The 19863-nt window shown below is 45.7% G+C and overlaps 1 protein-coding gene across 1 annotated transcript in view; it reads left to right on the top strand.

The window, feature by feature from the left end:
- Nucleotides 1–19863, top strand: part of LOC119445033 (uncharacterized) — a 125410-nt gene that overhangs the window by 24073 nt on the left and 81474 nt on the right. Inside the window, exons 9-15 of the mRNA XM_049664846.1 lie at nucleotides 273–388; nucleotides 2799–2889; nucleotides 8365–8522; nucleotides 10313–10401; nucleotides 11386–11523; nucleotides 13731–13893; nucleotides 15119–15289. Of these exons, the coding sequence (XP_049520803.1) occupies nucleotides 273–388; nucleotides 2799–2889; nucleotides 8365–8522; nucleotides 10313–10401; nucleotides 11386–11523; nucleotides 13731–13893; nucleotides 15119–15289 (926 nt within the window). The remainder of the gene's footprint in view (nucleotides 1–272; nucleotides 389–2798; nucleotides 2890–8364; nucleotides 8523–10312; nucleotides 10402–11385; nucleotides 11524–13730; nucleotides 13894–15118; nucleotides 15290–19863) is intronic.

The raw sequence follows: 19863 nt of genomic DNA, 5'->3' as shown, positions 1-19863 counted from the left end.
AATAGGGGTTATCTACGTCCCAAAGCGCTATAGAAAGTTCAGAGTCCGTGGCGTCAGCTTTACATTCCTCATTTGATCCTCCAGCGCTGCTGCCGTATTATGGCGAGCCAAAAAGCACTCAAATTGTGCTCACAAAAGAAAGTTTACAAAACAGTTCTTTCGCATGTTTGAGACGAGTCGCAAAGCATGTCATGACGAGTCACGGTTTAGTTCCTTCTCTTTTTCTTTTCGTCTTTCGCGGGACTAATCAGAGCTTTGATTCCCACCCGCAGTTACTATGCCTAGTGTATACAAGGCTCTGCAGCCGGATTACCCACCGAAAGCAAGCACCGATGTCTTCAAAGCCTTCGTGGCCCACATGATTGAAGAAAGGAAGTCGAGAAACAAGGTAAAGTGGACAAGGAGCACAGCTTAATCATCGGCAAAGTCTTTTAAGTTGAACGCCTCAAGCACAGCAGGAAAGCTCGCGAAATCATTGTGAATGGTGAAGTTAAATTGAGCTTTTGCTCTAAAGTTTAGTTCTTTTATTGAGAGATGCTGACACCCGCCTCAGCGTGGATGCCACAACGAATCAAAGTACATTACGTACTTTCACACACCGCTCAAAATACCTTTCCGAATTCACTCGCGGGACGGCGGAAACTTGGCATGCGACCAGCTATTCCATCGCAAGGCAATGTGTGCACGAATATATCTTACTATCAATGGTGCCACATCATTGCTTAAAGGTTGCTTTCCTGGAGGCCGCCTCCCCCTTTTGACACGTGCTTCGATCTGACGAAGACTTGGTGCAGTAAGAGGTGAAAGAATATCGGCGAAATGTCCCTTATGTATGCACATATATAACTACTCGAGATTATCGTGCTGCGACATATAACGTAAGCCTCTTAGCTGCTCCGGCTTACTCTAAAGTGTACCGGCTTACTCTAAATAAAGTGTTCCACGTAATGAGAACATTGTCTTTTAAAGAACCTGTAACACAAACATGTTCACGTGCTACTGAGACAAAAGCGTGATATTCAACTTTCCAACGTCACTATAAACTAACAGTATATCGTGTGAATGCCTGAATTCTTTCCCGTGGATCATGTTTCTATAAAATATGACTTGCTTTATTATCAGTGGCACAAAAAAGTTCGTGCGTTAGGAACTCTCCAAGAAAAGCTATTCACGAAGCGTTCATTCGTTGTGTGAAACTAAACGAAGGCAAATGCGTTTGGCGCATTACATAAACGGGATTTTGAATTCTTCAGTCTCGAGCCGCAGGCATAACGTAACAAACATGACAAGTAAAGTACTGAAATTTACCTAATGATATACCCCTCCTGCATATCCTATAAGGATTGCACAGTGACCTTGGTTATACACAAGAAAAGTAGAAATATACCTATCAAGAAAAGGGTCAGGCAAGGAGACACAAGCTATTCAGTGCATGCTTAAAAGATTGATTCAAGCTCTTAGACTGGGAAGGCTTAGGAGTAATTATCAATGGTGAATATCTGAGTAACCTCCTGTTTACAGATGAAATTGTCCTATTCAGCAACAATGGGGACGAATTACAGCAAATGATTGAGGACCTTAACCAAGAAAGTGTAAGAGTGGGGTTGAAGTTTAATACGAAGAAAACACAGATAATGTTCAGTAGCCTGGCATGGCAACAAGAATTCAGGATCGCCAGTCAGCCTCTAGAGTGTGTAAAGGAGTATGTTTATATCTAGGTCAATTACTCACAGGGGACCCTAATCATGGGAAGGAAATTTACAGAATAATAAAATTTGGCTGGAGTGCATACGGCAGGCATTGCCAAATTCTGACTGGGAACTTACCACTGTCGTTAAAAAGAAAAGTGTACAATCATTGCATTCTACCGGTACTAACATGTGGGGCAGAAACTTGGAGGTTAACAAAGAAGCTCGAGAACAAGTTAAGGACCGCACAAAGAGCGATGGAACGAAAAATGTTAGGCCTAACGTTAAGAGACTGGAGGAGAGCGGTGTGGATTAGAGAACAAACGGGGATAGCCGATATTATATGGTTGACATTAAGCGCAAAAATGGAGCTGGGCAGGCCATGCAATGCGTAGGATGGATAACCGGTGGACCATTAGAGTTACAGAATGGATACCAAGAGAAGGGAAGCGCAGTCGAGGACGGCAGAAAACTAGTTGGGGTGATGAAGTTTGGAAATTTGCAGGCGCAAGCTGGAATCAGCTAGCGCAAGACAGGGGTAATTGGAGATCGCAGGGAGACGCCTTCGTCCTGCAGTGGACATGAATGTAGGCTGATGATGATACCCCCCTGTGATACCGGGGATTTATTAGAAGATTGTCGACTCTTTGGAGGTGCACCACCGTGTTCTAGGGCGGTTCTTCGGCCCTAAATAGTTGTATAGCCCATCTAAATACCAAGTGATGCAGATATGACGGCAGTGACTGCCGTGGCTCAACCAGCGATAGCACCACATGCGCAATGCGAAGGTCTTAGGTTCGGAGTCCATGGGTTAATTGTTGCCAGTTCTATTATTCTGTGTCACCTTATTACCGTTGTAAGAAAAGCAACAGATTACAATCATGGCTTGTTACAGCAATGTAGCCCCCATACATTATGTGGTCGTGGTATAACTCTGAAAAGCATGTAAGAAAGCACATCCTTTGTAGTGATGGCGTTAGGAAATATTGAAACGCATGTTTATATCCTCATTTTCTTTTGGTCATTACAAAATGAAGCAAGGTTAGCGCCTTAGCTTCTTGACTTTGCTTTAGCTTTGTTTGCCAACCATTTCGAGATACAATCCTGCAGAAAGAAGAAGACTTCCTTCAGCTGTTCATGGACGCAGACTACGACTGGGACGATGCTAGCAATGGCGCAGTCAGCGAGGCTAAAAAGAAAAGTAAGAATGCGTGTTCTTCAAATGCACTCCCGTAAAAAAAAAAAAAAGAAGTGTTTAGAGGGCATGTTTTCAGCCGGTAAGCATTACATATTTTGAGTACCTGACGTCACTGCTGTTCTTTTCCGTATTCCCCAAGTATCATGAAAGGCAAAAAGGAAAATTTTACAATGGGCGCATAAAACTTAGGCGAAAAAAATTACGAAAGGGGCCTACCAAGCGCAATACAAAAAAAAAAACAATAAAAAAGCAGCACACGCACCATAAAGCACACAAAGGCACCGGCCACGCTTTTGCACATGGTGACACTTCTTGGTATCACGGAATCAAATCCCGGCCACGGCGACCGCATTTAAATAGGGGCGAAATGCGGAAACACCCGTGTACTTAGATTTAGGTGCAAGTTAACCAACCCCAGGTGGTCCAAATTATTCCGGAGTCCACCACCTATACGGCGTGCCCCAAAATCATATCGTGGTTTTGGCATGTAAAACCTCATAACTTATTTGTTTTTCTTTGTCTGTATAAACTTTAGTGTTGTTTTAATTTGGTTAGCATTAATGCTAATGCATTATTGATAACCGCAATAATTTAATGCGGTTAGCAAAAGCGACGTTGTCGTCTTAGTGCCGCACGAGGCCGACGACCCATTGCAGCCTGGGGTCCCAGAACTCGTCTCGCCCATCAGCTCCGGCAGTCGAACAGCCGGAGATACACATAATTGCTCGTTCATTCGTTCCAGGTGACGCTGGATTAGTCGCCAGCTCCTTGGCCTCGAGAAAACGACGAAGCGTGAATATCTCTCCAGCTGCATGTCTGCCGGCGAAGCATTCTTTGTCCCGAGGGACCGCCAGGCATAACAACGTGCACCCATTGCACGGTACACAGGCGTTCTTGCATTTCACCCCCATCGAAATGCGGCCGCCGCGGCCGGGGATTCACACCACCATAGCCACTGCGCCACCACGGCGGGTCAAATTGATAAAGCATCGGGCTGCTTTGCTGAGGGAACCAGGTGCCGATTGCTGGCTACGATGGTGCACTGAGTTATCTGCTACTTCATCTTTTCTTTGCATTTCTTGCTATTTCAGTGCCTAACGCGACGCTAATCCTTCTTCTGTTACGTTTGTATGATTGTTGCTATTGTTTTAAACGTAAAAAAAATTCGGCAGTGACACTTAATATTGCTTATGTGTGGGAATGCGAAAGCATTATAGGCGCTTTCGGGAAATGTAAGTAGAGAGCGCACGTGATGGGGATCGTTGCCGACGAGTTGGCTGCGTTAGTACAGCGTCTATCTCTCCACGGTCCGTCAATGCACGCGCCAGGCACACCTTGAGTCAGCCAGAACCGTGGAGCCACCGTGGCGTGAGGGAAGCGTGCTCGTTCAACATGGCTCGTCTCGCACCTAGAGTACAGTGCTCTAGAAGGGGGCAGTGGGCTTACTCGCCGGTGGAGGTGATGGGGTGCGGCGGCTCCACGAACGTCGACAATTTGTGCTTCTCCGACAGCCGCTGGCGTGGGCTCTAATGGAACGTGGGAGCGGCGGCGCAGCGGCCCGAGCGTATTAGCCAAAGTTTCTGACCTCCGTTGGTTTGCTGTGAAAGTCGTCGCGTGGTTTTATTTTTCCTGCAGCGCTTTTGTCTCACACAGCATGCAATAGATGAGTATGCTTTGCAGTGACTGAGCCATGCCGCGAAATCGACAAAGCCACTGTTAAACGCCTGAGTGCCAAACAGGCTACGTTTACGTGAAGGATGGGCCGAAGTTGTCTTTGTTTGGCGTTCCGAAGTATGAAAATAGGCGGAAAGAGAGGAAGAAGACCACAACCAGCACGTGGCCAGAAGCGACTCAAGGCTTTCTTACCACATTGCGGGCTATGTTGCCCGGAGGTGTGTTGTCAATTGCAGTACAAAATGTCAAGAGTGCATTAAGCTGCCTACTATGACTCCACCTGGCGAAAGTTTTCAACTTGCCCGGCTAACGAACTACTGTAACCGAGGAGGCCTCCTTTATCCCTCCATTCAGTTGTACTGCTTCGTGAAAAAGCTCCAGGATCTCTTCACGGAATTCGTCTGTCACAGCGAGCTACATTCTGACAGCATTATGGATATGCTAGCAGTTCTTCTGAGCAGACTTTCCTTCCAAATTGGTTGCAATGCGCACGCTCCTACCCTCACAGCTAAAATAGTTTTTACGTTGTCACACGTCTTCACTTTTATGTGAAATGACTTAGGCAGGAAAGTGGCAGAGGGCCGAGCAGCTGAAGTTGAGCCGTTATACTTGAGGTGAAGTGCATCAATCAATCGCGGATATTGTATTTCAGTTCTTGGAAATAACAGCTTCGTGTCAGCAACAGCCCTGTTATCGTCATTTTGTTTACCTTATTTTATATGCTGTACATAAGCATAACAAAAGTGTAACTGCATAATAATGGTTAATAAAAAAAGTCGCAGTTTCGCCCTAAAGGTGAAGCATCAATTGCGATAGCAAATTAATAGAGAGCTATACGGAGCAAGGATAGTAGTTTTATCGGCTGTACACATTCGAATGTACACATTGGACACATTCGCTCACTAACTGAATTAACGAGCATGGCTTCAGCGCTCACAAGCAAACAGGAATAGATCACACTCGATGACCGCAGACAGCCGCTGTCAAAACGCTGGCGTGAGCAAGTGTGACTGTGAGCTATCGCTTCAACGGAAACTGAGCGGCGAAAGCACAGCGCAAAGCTAGGAGCCGTGTGCAGATTGCTTTAAAAATACGGTACGCGCGACCTCCCGCAGTCACGCGAAGTACAAGTACGCAGTTGCTGGCAAAGTAGAAGCCGCACCCCCTCCCTCCCGCGCTACCTTCCCGCTTTCCTCCTTTCGTGCACGAGTTTAAGTATCCGGTTCCCCTTGCGTCGCTCCCCCCCTTCCTCCCCCCTCCCTCCCATTCCCCACGAGTTTCGCGCGACGGAAGAAGTCGCGTTTGCTCTCCGCTGTGCGTTTGCTCTCCGTGAAAGCGCGCGTCCCTCGGGCGCTTTCACTCGCACATACAGCATACGGCGCGCGGCGACCATATTATACCCCTTAGACTTTATACAGAACCTAGACGAAGACGACGGCAGAAATCCATATATTCATCGAAATAAAGGCCTTCTGCCGCGCGTGCCCATAAAAGCGCCAGCAAAGCGAGCGAAAAAGTGGCCCCCGGAACAGGTGTTGCCCCTTGCGGCAGCGGCGTGCGTAGTCACACTAAGTGGCCGCGCCTCGCGCCGCCGTCGGATCACCTTCCCTTTTTACACCGTGCTGGGAAGTATGCGCGCACTGTTTCCCGACTAATTCGCCGGTGGACTACCGGACATAATCTTGATACAAAATAATTTTAGGTTAGGTCGACACGGCATGAAACCGTATATTTGGTCATTGACCTTCTAATTCTGTACAAGATTTTTTTGGACAAAAATTTTCTGCGATTGCCCGATAATTCGGAAACATTAGAGGTCCCTTTCGCATAAGCAAAATCCGTCGGCGACGACATTGCATAAAAAGTCTAGCGGTTAGGATAGGCATCAGATCGCCCAAGAGTGGCCGTCATCCTTTTCCACAAGGTACGATTGTGGAAAATATCATGTGGCCTCAACAAATAAAGTACTTCCTAAACATATGTAAACAATCTCAAGTGACGCCAAAGTTAAAAACAAATAAGAGTGTGAAGTGCTTCGAGCTGAAATCAACAGAAGCGCAAGCAAAGGGAGCAAAGTTTCCTATTGAAGTTGTCTGTGGCGCCATCTCTTGGATGCGACGCTAACTGCGTCAGAGGAGCGGCTGAGTAAGCCCACTGCTTCCTTCTAGGGCACTGCAGAGCGAGAGAGGAGGCCGGCTGCGTACATGCCACCTACATGACGTCTACCGGAATCGGTAGATTGCTTCAGTGCTGGGAAGTGGGTTCTCCCCTAATGTTTTTTTGTAATTTTGGGGAGATGAATTTAAGTGCGCCGCTGAAGGCAGCAATGAGGTGAGGTCAAAACATGGTGAATGAAAACGCTGTCATAACGTATTGTTTATATGACGCTCTCTAGAAATAAAAAATATGAGGCAGGAAAATACAGATACTGGTGCGTTTAGCAATTCTTCTGTAGCCATACCCAACAGTGTACAGTTTGTCATTGTCTTGTCTTTATTTAGTATTTATATTCCACTGATTAGTGACCATTTATTTCTGGACATGAAATCATTTGCTAGGAACTTTAGTAGCAACTTTAGTCTCAAAGGAACACCGGAATTCATCCCTCATTTAAGTTACCTTTGCGCGTGTTTCTTGTCACGAATGTTATCCTTGCTCGCATCTGACAAACAAAATAAAATATACAATGATTTCACTCCCACAAGCGCAACTGTTACTAATTCTTCAATATGTTACTAATTCTTCAATCGATGATAAGCAAAACTTTCTTTGAATTCTACTGAAATTTGATCGCTTCACTGATTATTAACTTCTAAATTCCTCAACGCTGCTCGCTCAATGCACGCTTTGGTCTTTTTTTCTTCGCTTAGTCTCTTATCTCCGCGTTCGGCTGCTTTCACAAGTGATTTCTCTACTTCTGTAGCCGGCTTTTTCTGGTCTTGCTTCTTTGTTCTGCTTCTAAATTTGGGCGCCTACTCAATGGCACATGTCGAGTTGCTCATTCCCAGTGGCCCATGTTGTCTTTTCGTACACACACCCAGTGGCAGATGCCCAATGGCCTAAGTTGCTGTTTACTAGGCAAGGTAGCAGCAGCCAGCAACCACTGTCCGCAAAGTGTGCGCCAAAGGCAATGAAAGCTGCGGTTTAAGAAGTACAAAGATGAACTGAAGTCGCGTCATTTTTTTAAGACACCATCGAACATTCATGTGCAAGGCGTATCGGTCAGACAGAAATAGGAACATACGAATGTTTTTTTTTTATGAAAACATGATGAACGTTAACTTGAAAGCGACACGCGTTTTACAGAAAATAAAATACTGGCACTCTAATCTTGTGCGTCTACGGGGTGTGTAAATACAAAAGCATTGCTGCTGCTACTTGAGATGCACCAGCCTTTATGACCACTTGTGACGAACTCAACGATCAACGCTTCGTTGCGCGTTTGTTCGCGCGTACTCTGTGCTTCTCTAATTCTCAACCTTCAATCCCGTTTCCCCCTTGCCCAATTCCGGGTAGCTAATGGGACTCAACCTGGTTAAACTACCGGCCTTTCTCTTATCACTTCTTTCCTTCTCCTGAAGTGAGAATAACAAAAACAAAACGTGCTGTCCAATGACATTGCAGATAACATACATGGTAAACCAGAGACCTTGAAGGCATAAAGACCAAGCAGGCTCTAGCAGAGACAGTCCTAATTCTACAGTCTGACAGAGCAAGAAAAAGAATGCAAACTACTACGGTCTTTATTTGTAATATTGTCGGCGTACAAAATCCACATCGCTTCTTCGAAACGCTTATTCGCAGAGATGACGATAGACGAGATAACAGCCCAGGGGATTGTGTTCTTCATCGCTGGTGTGGAGAGTGTCTCCATATCGACGACATTCACAGCCTATTTCTTGGCTCTTCATCCCGAATGCCAGGACAGAGCCATCTCTGAAATCGACAAAGCAGTCTCACAGGTATTTACGAAAAACACACTATTGATCTTGAATGGCTCGTATTTTGTGGCCGAGTTATTTCGCCATGACGGGGCCTCGCGCATGTTGAAAACATGCCTACCATGACATGTTTCCGGCTCTTGCAATAGTTTTCGTCGCTTGCTGTACACAAAAATCACGGCCTTCAAAATGTGATTCCGTTACTCTGAGGAAGCAGTCGCAGATCGTATGAATTGGACGCCACCTATTCGCAGCTACTGATTTTCGTGGTGTTTCTTTACGGGAGGGCATGCATGCTTCCACTAATGTATCCTGCGACTGCGCCTAAGGGTTTACTGCAAGTACGGGAAGTACTTTGACGACATTTTCTGTGCGTTCTTAATATTTGCGTTTCAGTTACATTGCATAAACGTGTTTAAGAATATTAGTTTCGTGGCGCCACTTACTCCACGTGACAGTAAAACTGGAGAATCGCCGTTCGGAAGTGAAGCCTATTTGTTAGCCTTCGTTTGCTAGACATATGCCATATCTTGTACAACGCTGTATAACTAAGCAGATAGACACAGCTTTCGATTCAAATATACTTTTAAATTTTTTTTGCTAATAAGTTTCTCGAAATTTATGGGAATTGTCGATAGAACGGCAAGTTGTCGTTCAACACCGAAACAGCTAAACGCGACATACAAGAAAGAGAATAACGATGGTGTTCTTAAGTCCCACTAAGATATTCTCAGGGAGAAAATAAAATACATATAAACTATAACTGATTGCGTGTATATAAAATGAACAAGAGAGCTTGTCTTGCCGACTGCTGCTGGAGACGTAGGCGTTGATAATTAATTGTTTTTCTAGGTGCGCGGACTCTTGCGTATTTCCGGCTAAAACGTTCAGCTGCAAGTTTGACATTGTGTTCTGTCATTCTCGTTTTTTGCACTGGCAACAAAATTACGGAACGCTTATAAAATTAAGGGGCCTTAAAGACTTAATGAAACATTATATTAGAATGCATAGCTCCTAGTATAACTGATGAAGGGGTAGATGTGGTAGTGTTTCTCTGATAACTTTGAAGTTAATTCAGAATTTTCCCGTTTCACTGAACATCACACGTCGACCGCTTAATTTGATGTAATATTCGTAAATGAGAAAGAAGAAAAAGAACAGTCCTTGAATTAAATGCAGTTGAGGTTACTGGTAGCAGACTAAGCCATTATAGACGCGACACTCGCTGGATGATTAGTCGACTGAATTGAGGCTGTTCAGACAATGTCGAACCGAGCAGTATACTCAATTCGATATGACGATTGCTCAACTTCTCAGATAACGTTGTGGCAGTGGTGTATAGAGTGTCCCGGGGTTATGTTGTATATTGGAGAAGCTGAATTATCGAGGGCGACGTGAGAACCAACCCCTACTTTATGAACGATCTCCAACTGCGCAGGATACTTACGTTGTCGTGAAACAGTCTCAGTTTTTAGCGTACCAGAATCATGTGCGGATTCAAGCATGCATCTAGCACCATGGAGGCTTCAAAGGACTGAGCATATATGAATGACATCTTCATAGCAACATGAAAAATATTGGTTATCCTGTCCGCATAAAATATAGCTGGTTTGATCTTGACTCAGGGTATCATTTTGATTCACCTAATATAAAGCGCAAACTATATGCCACGAACACAAATTTGACGAGGATAACACATGCCTGCGTGTTCCACAAATCCCGTTCTTGTTAATACGATGAATGCAATTGAACTAGCCCAAGTGGCGATTCAATGTGATACAATGTGATTTTAAATTTTCGCCTTGTTTCAGGGAGGACTGACCTACGACGCTCTGCAAGAGATGCATTACATTGAGGCTTCAATCAAGGAGGCGATGCGACTCACCTCTCCCGATCCTTTGTAAGCGGCCGTAACTGCGTTATTCCTTTATCGTGATTGTCAGGGTTTCGAGGCTCATAGGGCCTATATAGTGTTACAGTTCACGGCGACCTTTTTTATGGACATGCATGATAAACGAAGGAGACGGTGGTGCACAGATATGACTCAGGCGACTCCATTTCTCATAAACAGGTGGTAGATCTACATACACGTGTGTATGTATTCTGTACAGTTATGAACATAGTTAGTGCAGAACGACAAGTAAAAAGAACACTTAATACACACGCAACGATACTACAACCTAATGGTCAAAACAACAGAAGGCACTGCGAATGAACCCTCAAAGCCACAATTTGCGAACAAAATCGGCAATTTGACAGAACATAAAAGGCGACCCTGCAAATAAATAAAGCCCTCTTATGAACGAAGTTCGCGACATATTCTATAGCACTCTGGTTCATGTTATTGTTGACTACAGCCTTTATTTTGGAGAATGTAAACGTAGCACATTTTTGTGAAGTTCGGGTACACCAGCAGCAGTACTGCCGCGGCGTTGAGAGACAGGACACGCGATGAACGTGTTCCGTTTAAAAAACATTAAAGCTGTACTTCGGCGATTACTTGTCAGTGATTCGGATGCGTATAACGAAATGATGAAGGATTTCTGTCTCTCGAACTTTGAAAAACGGTTAACGGTTATAAATACGCATAGACTCGTCTACATGAACGAGACAGACACAAGTCGTGCCACTTGAGGAGCCACGCGGACTACACGTGAACATACAGTGACATCGTGACAACGGCAGCAAGGTTCACAGTTGTCGCTGCTTCTAGATGTTTTGCGTTAAACATTAAAAATATGTAAAAAAATATCCGCGGTGGAACTTCGCATGTACACAACATTAACTTGCTTCCATAATTTTTATTCGCAAGGCTGACAATGTTCGAGGTTTTCTGGTTCACTATTTGCAAATATTCGTACTAAATGATTCAAACTGGTCGCAGAATAACGCGCCTCTGTACGGAGGAGACGACCGTGGCCGGCATCCGCTTCACACCTGGCATGAACGTGGACATTCCTTTGGCGGCCATCCACCTTGACCCGGAGTACTTTCCTGAACCGGGCAACTTCAATCCCGAAAGGTACGGCTTAACTGAGGATTTACTGTGAGCCTCGTGAATACATGTCATGCAGCCGTTGCGTCACCGCCAAGTATTTATTCTGTGACACATCATTTGAGTCAGTGACGCTCAGTCAGGCAGCTTTCCGCCTTCCGATAAATACAAAATCCGCAGATATAAGTACGTTGGTGACACACTGGTCGACATTTTGTGCCCTCCTACTGCTGGCGTACATAATGCTAAAGAACGTCAAGCTAGAAATGTGCTCTCGGAGTTATTCTACAGAAATGAGTCAGCTTTGTCATTATTATCCTAATTAGGTCCGCAAAGGCAACCCTGGGCGATCTCCAATTATCATCATTCTGCGAAACAACTTCAAGCTTTCTAATCTCGTCACTCTATTTATTCATCTCCCATTCTCGACTGCACTTGATTTACGTGCATTGGCACATGGTCCCTTGCTCTAATGTTGGGTTACCGAACATTACAGTGTTCTCCCCGCCGAACTCACTTATGAATTAAATTAAAGAGGGATATCCTTACACACTTGCAGCCGAACCCATACAGTCCTGCTTTCAATTTGATAACAGGCACCTACCTCTTCCTTTACCATTGCTCGTTGCACGCTCCTATGTATACGGAGGAAGTATGTTGTCCACAAACAGTGACAACTCGAGCGATGTCGGCGTTCTGATACCTGAATCGAGAAGATTGGTGATAGCGTACCAGAGAACAGCATCTGCAAGCACTTGATGTACTTCTTGTACTTCTACGTGCGCAAGTAAAATCATAGTTTCGTGGTGCAGAATGTGAAATGTGTGCCGCATAGTTTGCAATTGTGATGACTTCAGCGTCATTATCGAGATACGACCTGCCGCACGCGGCATGGTAGTGATGTGTGTGCGGCCTCGGAACCTCTCTAGTGCTTTGCCTTTTTCTTTGACATTGGCGCGAAAACCAAAATTGTGCGGCACTGAACCTAAAGAGAAGCTTCAGAACGCGTGAGGATACAGAGCTGCGGCAGCACTGCATTTAGTCGCCTTCATTTCAAACAAGATAAACTATGACTAACTCTACTGGCTTGAATTTTACTGTGTTAGCAATTGTATGGACGGGGAGCCAAGAATGATGGTGTCTTACTGCGGTGGCCTGTTCTCGCGCGCGCTAGGAGGGGGGGGGGGGGGAGCAGAGTAGCGGGCGTCTCCACTTGTACTCCGGCCGCGGCTGCGCATGGCAGGGCTACGCGTGGTCGCACGTCCTATCTTGCAGATAACCTGCGGTGATTTCGAAGGCTAGACGACCTGAGAAAGCTGATAGCTTCATGAGCGCTGTGTTCTCGCCTGCCTAGTTCGGGTTGAAGCGAGAGGCGGCACGAAGGGTAATTCGCTCGTCGCTGCTGCCGCTCTTCATCACGCCAGCGCTCTGATAGCGGATGTCGGCAGTCATTGAGTGAGATGTGTTCCTGTTTGCCTGTGCATGCGTGACACCGTGCTTGTCAAGTCAGTTAATAAGCGAATGTTTACAGCAGTATTACAGGTGATAAAACTGCTAACCTTAAGGCGTATAGCTGTCTAACAATGTTCTATCGCAATCAATGCTTCGCATTTTGGGTGAAACTGCGACTACTTTTTTTGCAGATGGCAGTAGTAATAGAATTGGCCAAAAGCCACCTTCTAAAAACTGTTGTTTTAGTGGCTAACATCAAAGGATATGTGGCAACACAGAGAAGGGCTATTTATTCCCGGAGAGGTTTGTCTTGCTGCATGCCTGTAGCATGCTACTCCAGGTGGGTCTGATAAAAAGTGAAATCATGTTCGGAGCGATCAGCTTGTCCATAAAGAAATGTTTTCTTTTGTTTATGCGCACAGAACAAGAGGCATGCCTCAGGCTTTGAGCGCATGCATGCAAGGTTTTATTACGTATTTACCATTTTACGGGAAAGTATTGCTGTAAGGAGCAGCAGACAAAAAGTGTCTGTAACATAGAAAATTATAAACTCACAGATTTTTGATGAATGCCAAGTTCGTTTCACTTTGGCTACATTTATTGAAATATTCCACAGGATTATAGACAGGCAGTATCCAGCAGCTTGATTAAAAAGAGTTTACAGGCGGACAGGCATGGTCATCGCGCATTTTTGGATCGAAGTTGTGTACATGGTGCCATACAGCTTTCGAAGACATTCAGTTGTTTGAAGGGAGAAATGTTTTTCGGTGGCTTTTGTGCAGGTTTTTACCCGAGAACAAGGACTCTATAAGACCTTTCACGTACATGCCGTTCGGGGCCGGACCACGCAACTGCGCTGGCTCGCGGCTCGCCCTGCTTCAGGCCAAGACTTACTTGGCTTGCCTTTTACGTCGCTTCAGGCTTGAAGTGTGTTCGGAAACTATGGTGAGTTGAAAACCGAAGAGAAGTTTAAATCAAAAGGAAGCATTAGGCATTTTTGGCTGGACGTCTCCTACTTGTATGACAATGAATATCTTGTTCACAGCACAAAAAATTCACACAAATGACTAGTTCAGCAGAATGGTTTGTTGGACGAGTTCGTATTTCATTCTTGAGGCGAGCAGCAGTAGTCAGCGCTGCGTTAGTCTTCCTTAACTTTGTATCGTATTATTTTTTTGCGCTGCTCGCCTCAAGTCTAGTTAAACATATCGAAAACGGCAAGCGTTCGAAACTGTGGCCCGAGAGGTAGTTATTGTTTTGCAAGTTTCACTTTTCGTTCCTCGGAGTAATCAGATTTCAGGATCAGGAAATCAGCGCAGGTCGCTTTCTCTGTGATCGGATTTTCTTGTGTGGTTGTACGCCCCGTGGAAGTCACCGTGTCAAAAAATGGTAAATCGTCTGGTGCAATCTGATGTGCTCTCCTGCTTTGAAACAGCAGGTAGCTCAGAATTGCACTAGGAAGTACTATAGATATTAATGCATTTTACGACGCTCAGTGGCATATTGTCCCTGTCATCATCGTGTTGTACTCAGGGAGATGGAGAACTAATAGAGCTCATGTTTTAGATTTGAACGGTGGTTTCGCTTTAGATCCGTACAGGAGGTTCTATGGTAATGACGCTTTCCGTGGCCGAGTGATGACAGAGTCAGAGCTGTGCACTTAAGGACACTGGAGGTGCTCACATCTGGGACCTGCTGTATGCCAATGTTTGCTTCACTTCCTGCCCTCATGATTTTGGTATGCCAACGAACGAGGTGTAGAATGCTACATCACCTATATCTGCCTGTCGCGAAGATATAACGGCCGCTGATTTCGTCGCCGAAGCTATACCTGCATTTGGGCGCTTAGACTACTGTACTCGAATGCAGGGAGAATGGGCTTATGTGCTACTGTCAACAAAGGGTAGCTGCGTAGTTCCCATCTACAGAAACTGGCATGCTCCAGTCTTTACACCCTTGCTGTTATTGTGAACCACACCTAATAAAGTACATCATCATTACGCTGTTGGGATGCTAGAGCTATAAAATTTTACGAAGTTTCCATTGGTCCTCTGACTTATCTTGACAAAATGTTTTGGACTCTAATTTCATGACATAAGGGGTCTCTTGTCGCTAGAAGAACGCTGAAATGCAAGAAGCTGTTAATTTTGAGATTTCTTTCTTCTCACAGATACCATTGAAGTTCAAGCCAGCGCGCCTTTTTGGTTTCCCCGACGGCCCAGTGATCCTTCGAGCAGCTGCACGCAGTCCTGCCCCAAACGGAGCTACGTACGCATTTCGGACACCTCTTCAGGCAGACAAAACGAAGGCGATTTCCACGGCATCCTACAATCACACACACGAATAAACGAAATAGGAATAATGTTTTGTCGACATTCCATAAAAACAAATTAATTTTATTGGCATTATGACACAAACCAAGGCTACTTGACAAGCGTCAATCATTTGGCTGGCTCACGGTCCGGTCAGAATGTCTATATCGTCCGTGCGGTGGTTGCCACTCCGGCTACCGAGCGCATGCCAAAATTACTACCCAGAGTGCCTTGCTCGTACTGAAAGTTGTGGGTAATAAAATACTTGTTTTCACTGGGCCACCTCCACATTTTCAGGCAACGAGTGCCATTAAATATGCTTATGAACCGGACGTAAATTTTCTGCATTTCTATCACAATAGACGATCTGCACAGAAAATCGAGTGCTCCTTTCCAGTTGATGTTGTCAACCGAAACTGCAGGCTTTTGCTATTCAGTAGGCGTTTCCGCCTCAGCGACGGAGCTACCATTTTATGTACGTGTACTGTCTGCTTTCCGTCTAGTTCAGCATATCTGTGGACGGAGGTAAGTGTGCACTTTGCATTCGAATCTGGAGATAATCCATTGTATAGCAGCGTTTAGCCGGAATCGTCAGCCTATATATAGTGAGAAAGTTTGATTACATTTAGGACGATTGAATGTGGAGTGGTGACGTCTTTTAATGTCGTCAGTGCAGCCAGAGCGTAACAAGGGATTAGGCTAGCGAAACTGTCGTATGACACTGCCGAGCGGCACTTGCGTGAACGCGAGACCGATTCTTATTGCGTTTGCCCTAATTCCCGGTGTCAACGGCAGCTACAGCTTCGCAATTTTCCCAACTGGCCGCCGCGATTGGGTGCTCGCCTCTCAAGAAGAACGTCGGCACGTGGATGTCGCCGTACGGAAAAGAGAGTTTCGATTTTTTTTCTGGCTGGAACGCTGAAGCAGAGGCGCTTCGCCTACTACATAGCAATTTGCAGCGATATTTATGCTCAGGCTGCGCACACGCTTAGCCCTTTCTCAGCCAAAATTTCTAGAGCACAGACATTAAGTTTCGGGATGCTTGAGTGAAGAGAAGCGACGTCTTGCGTAGTCAGCGCCCCGAATGTACATTTTTACGTTCTTTTGTCCCTGCCTGTTCAGTGCTGCCTTGCAAAGGAGCTGTGCACCGTTTCGTGCGTGCCGTGCAGCCTGTTTCTTAACTGCCAATGTTGCTCAAGGCCTTCTTTCTTCTTTCTGGGGTTTTACGTGCGAAAACCAGTTCTGATTTTGAGGCACGCTGTAATGGAGGGCTCCGGATTAATTTTCACCACCTGGGGTTCCTTAAAGTCCACTACTACTCAAATGTTGTGCACGTTGCAATCCACGAAGTGGACAGATAACTTCCCTTGGATAGAATACTGGGCTTATATTTAGAAAAAGCTGTTCCTCTAGAATTTTTCATAAGCGCAAAATTCAAGCCAATCTTGACGCTGGACTTGTCATTAGCGAAGGCGGAAAGCCAATTGTTAAGATAACTTACGAACGAAAAGCTTTGTGAATTAGGTCGATGGCTTTGAGTGGTAAACGTCCTGGTACAGTGTACGAGTATACGTTCTTTCCATACTCGTTGTGGCTCTTCTACCATCTCGTGGTTTTTGTATACAATACACCCAGAGAGAATGATAGGCAGACAGAAAGATTGTCAGAAATATAAATTGTTACCGGGAAATGCATCTAGTATCCGAATACTAATCGCATTAAAACACTAAGCTAAGGCAGACGTCGTCAACATCCGTCATGTCACGGCGTGCTGGTGCGGGAACTTCAAGACGCTGCCGCCACCAGTCTTTCGATATTGAGTCTTTTCTGGCTATTCTAAAGTAAAGTATATTTTTTGGTCGCGTAAAAGGGGTAAATTGCTGATACAGGCTGAAATTATTTTTCCTTTTAATGACCCTTCAAATAATCTTGTGCGACATTGGCAATCCATCCCCAAGAGGAGGGCCCCTACAACAAAAGCAGCACTCACTGACTATATACAATTGGGTTATATACAGCGTGTCCCTTCCTAGCGTTAGCCAACGAAAAAAAAGACAAAAAAAAAGAGATGCGAGGTACCATTACAGCACCTTAGGTGCTCACTCGGGAGTGCTATTTCGCTACCAGAATAATTATTGTGTACTAATTGCCTTGGTAATAAAAACTAATAAACATTTTTTGAAGTATTTGCCGGACATTCGATGGCAAGGTTGTTATTATGTCTTAAGAGATCTCATTCATTCACTATGTCCGGCGTAATTACTTCCCCCACAGTTAACTCGTGGCGCGCGAAATACAAAAATTGCCGTGTGATTAGGTGTTCGCGAGGCCGGGACAATAGTTCTTGACTCGGCAACTACCTGGTCATTGCGTAGGCTACTATCGTCACCCGAAACACGCAGCTCGCTGTAAGCGAAAGCCAACAAGGATACAGGATTCGGATGGTTCAAGGATCAAAATGATTTACTCGCTTATGTCACCTGGACGACGTGATAGTATGCTAAACCACTTTCGCGACACACCTTGAGTGTGTATCGACCATTGTGGCTTTTTCCGGCGAGATGCAGATTTCAATTAAATTTCTCGCAGTTACACTTCGCTCTTCGCCAAATTGCAGTACTTGGCCATCTTACTGATGCCTCTCCGTAGTCGAACCAGGCTCGGAGAAAATTCGCACCTTCATGAACTTCCCCGTTCCCCGCTCTGCCCACGGTGTCCGTAGTTTCGTGGGGATATCCGCCATTTTGTGCAAGACATTGTGGCCCTCGCACGCCCTCTTACTGACGCTCTCAAACAGGGCGCCTCGTTTTCTTGGAGTCCTATACAAGCCGACACATTCTCTCAGATGATTGCCCTTCTAACTACTACACCAATCCTCGCCCATTTCCACTCCGTCAGAAGTGTTTACGGACGCCTGTGACCATGGTATCGGCGCAGTCCTGACCCAACAGCAACGAGGCATGGACCACGTTAATGCGTACGCCAGGCATCTGCTGTGAGTCTCGGTACGCAACGATTGTATTACATAGAGGGAGTGCCTTGCTCTCGTCTGAGCGGTCGCAAAATTCCGGCCCTTGTATGGCCGGTCTTTCCGTGTCGTCACTGACCACTACGCCCTCTATAGGCTTCTTTCAACGAGAGATCATTCACAGCTGCTGTCTTGCTAAGGCTGCGCATGCACTTAGCCTGTTTTTAGACAAAATATCTAGCGCAGGAATATTAGGTTGTGGTATACTTGAAAAGACAGAAGCGAATTATTGCTTATAGTTAGCGTCCTTGATGTGTATTTTCATGTTCTTGCGTCGCTACCTTGCAAAAAAGGCTGCAGCCTCATCCCTTCAATTACTTTCATATTGCTCAAGAACGTTCGACAGTGTCGATGAATAGTTTCTCTTGGATAGATTTGTCGCTCTTAGTGGTACACGTCATGCTTTAGTGTACGCAGACAGACAGACAGACAGACAGACAGACAGACAGACAGACAGACAGACAGACAGACAGACAGACAGACAGACAGACAGACAGACAGACAGACAGACAGACAGACAGACAGACAGACAGACAGACAGACAGACAGACAGACAGACAGACAGACAGACAGACAGACAGACAGACAGACAGACAGACAGACAGACAGACAGACAGACAGACAGACAGACAGACAGACAGACAGACAGACAGACAGACAGACAGACAGACAGACAGACAGACAGACAGACAGACAGACAGACAGACAGACAGACAGACAGACAGACAGACAGACAGACAGACAGACAGACAGACAGACAGACAGACAGACAGACAGACAGACAGACAGACAGACAGACAGACAGACAGACAGACAGACAGACAGACAGACAGACAGACAGACAGACAGACAGACAGACAGACAGACAGACAGACAGACAGACAGACAGACAGACAGACAGACAGACAGACAGACAGACAGACAGACAGACAGACAGACAGACAGACAGACAGACAGACAGACAGACAGACAGACAGACAGACAGACAGACAGACAGACAGACAGACAGACAGACAGACAGACAGACAGACAGACAGACAGACAGACAGACAGACAGACAGACAGACAGACAGACAGACAGACAGACAGACAGACAGACAGACAGACAGACAGACAGACAGACAGACAGACAGACAGACAGACAGACAGACAGACAGACAGACAGACAGACAGACAGACAGACAGACAGACAGACAGACAGACAGACAGACAGACAGACAGACAGACAGACAGACAGACAGACAGACAGACAGACAGACAGACAGACAGACAGACAGACAGACAGACAGACAGACAGACAGACAGACAGACAGACAGACAGACAGACAGACAGACAGACAGACAGACAGACAGACAGACAGACAGACAGACAGACAGACAGACAGACAGACAGACAGACAGACAGACAGACAGACAGACAGACAGACAGACAGACAGACAGACAGACAGACAGACAGACAGACAGACAGACAGACAGACAGACAGACAGACAGACAGACAGACAGACAGACAGACAGACAGACAGACAGACAGACAGACAGACAGACAGACAGACAGACAGACAGACAGACAGAC

Source organism: Dermacentor silvarum, chromosome 3, assembly GCF_013339745.2.
Source record: "Dermacentor silvarum isolate Dsil-2018 chromosome 3, BIME_Dsil_1.4, whole genome shotgun sequence".
NCBI classification, from domain to species: Eukaryota; Metazoa; Arthropoda; class Arachnida; order Ixodida; family Ixodidae; genus Dermacentor; species Dermacentor silvarum.
The sequence above is the reverse complement of the archived record's forward strand: the minus strand, read 5'-3'. Positions and strand labels throughout refer to the sequence as shown.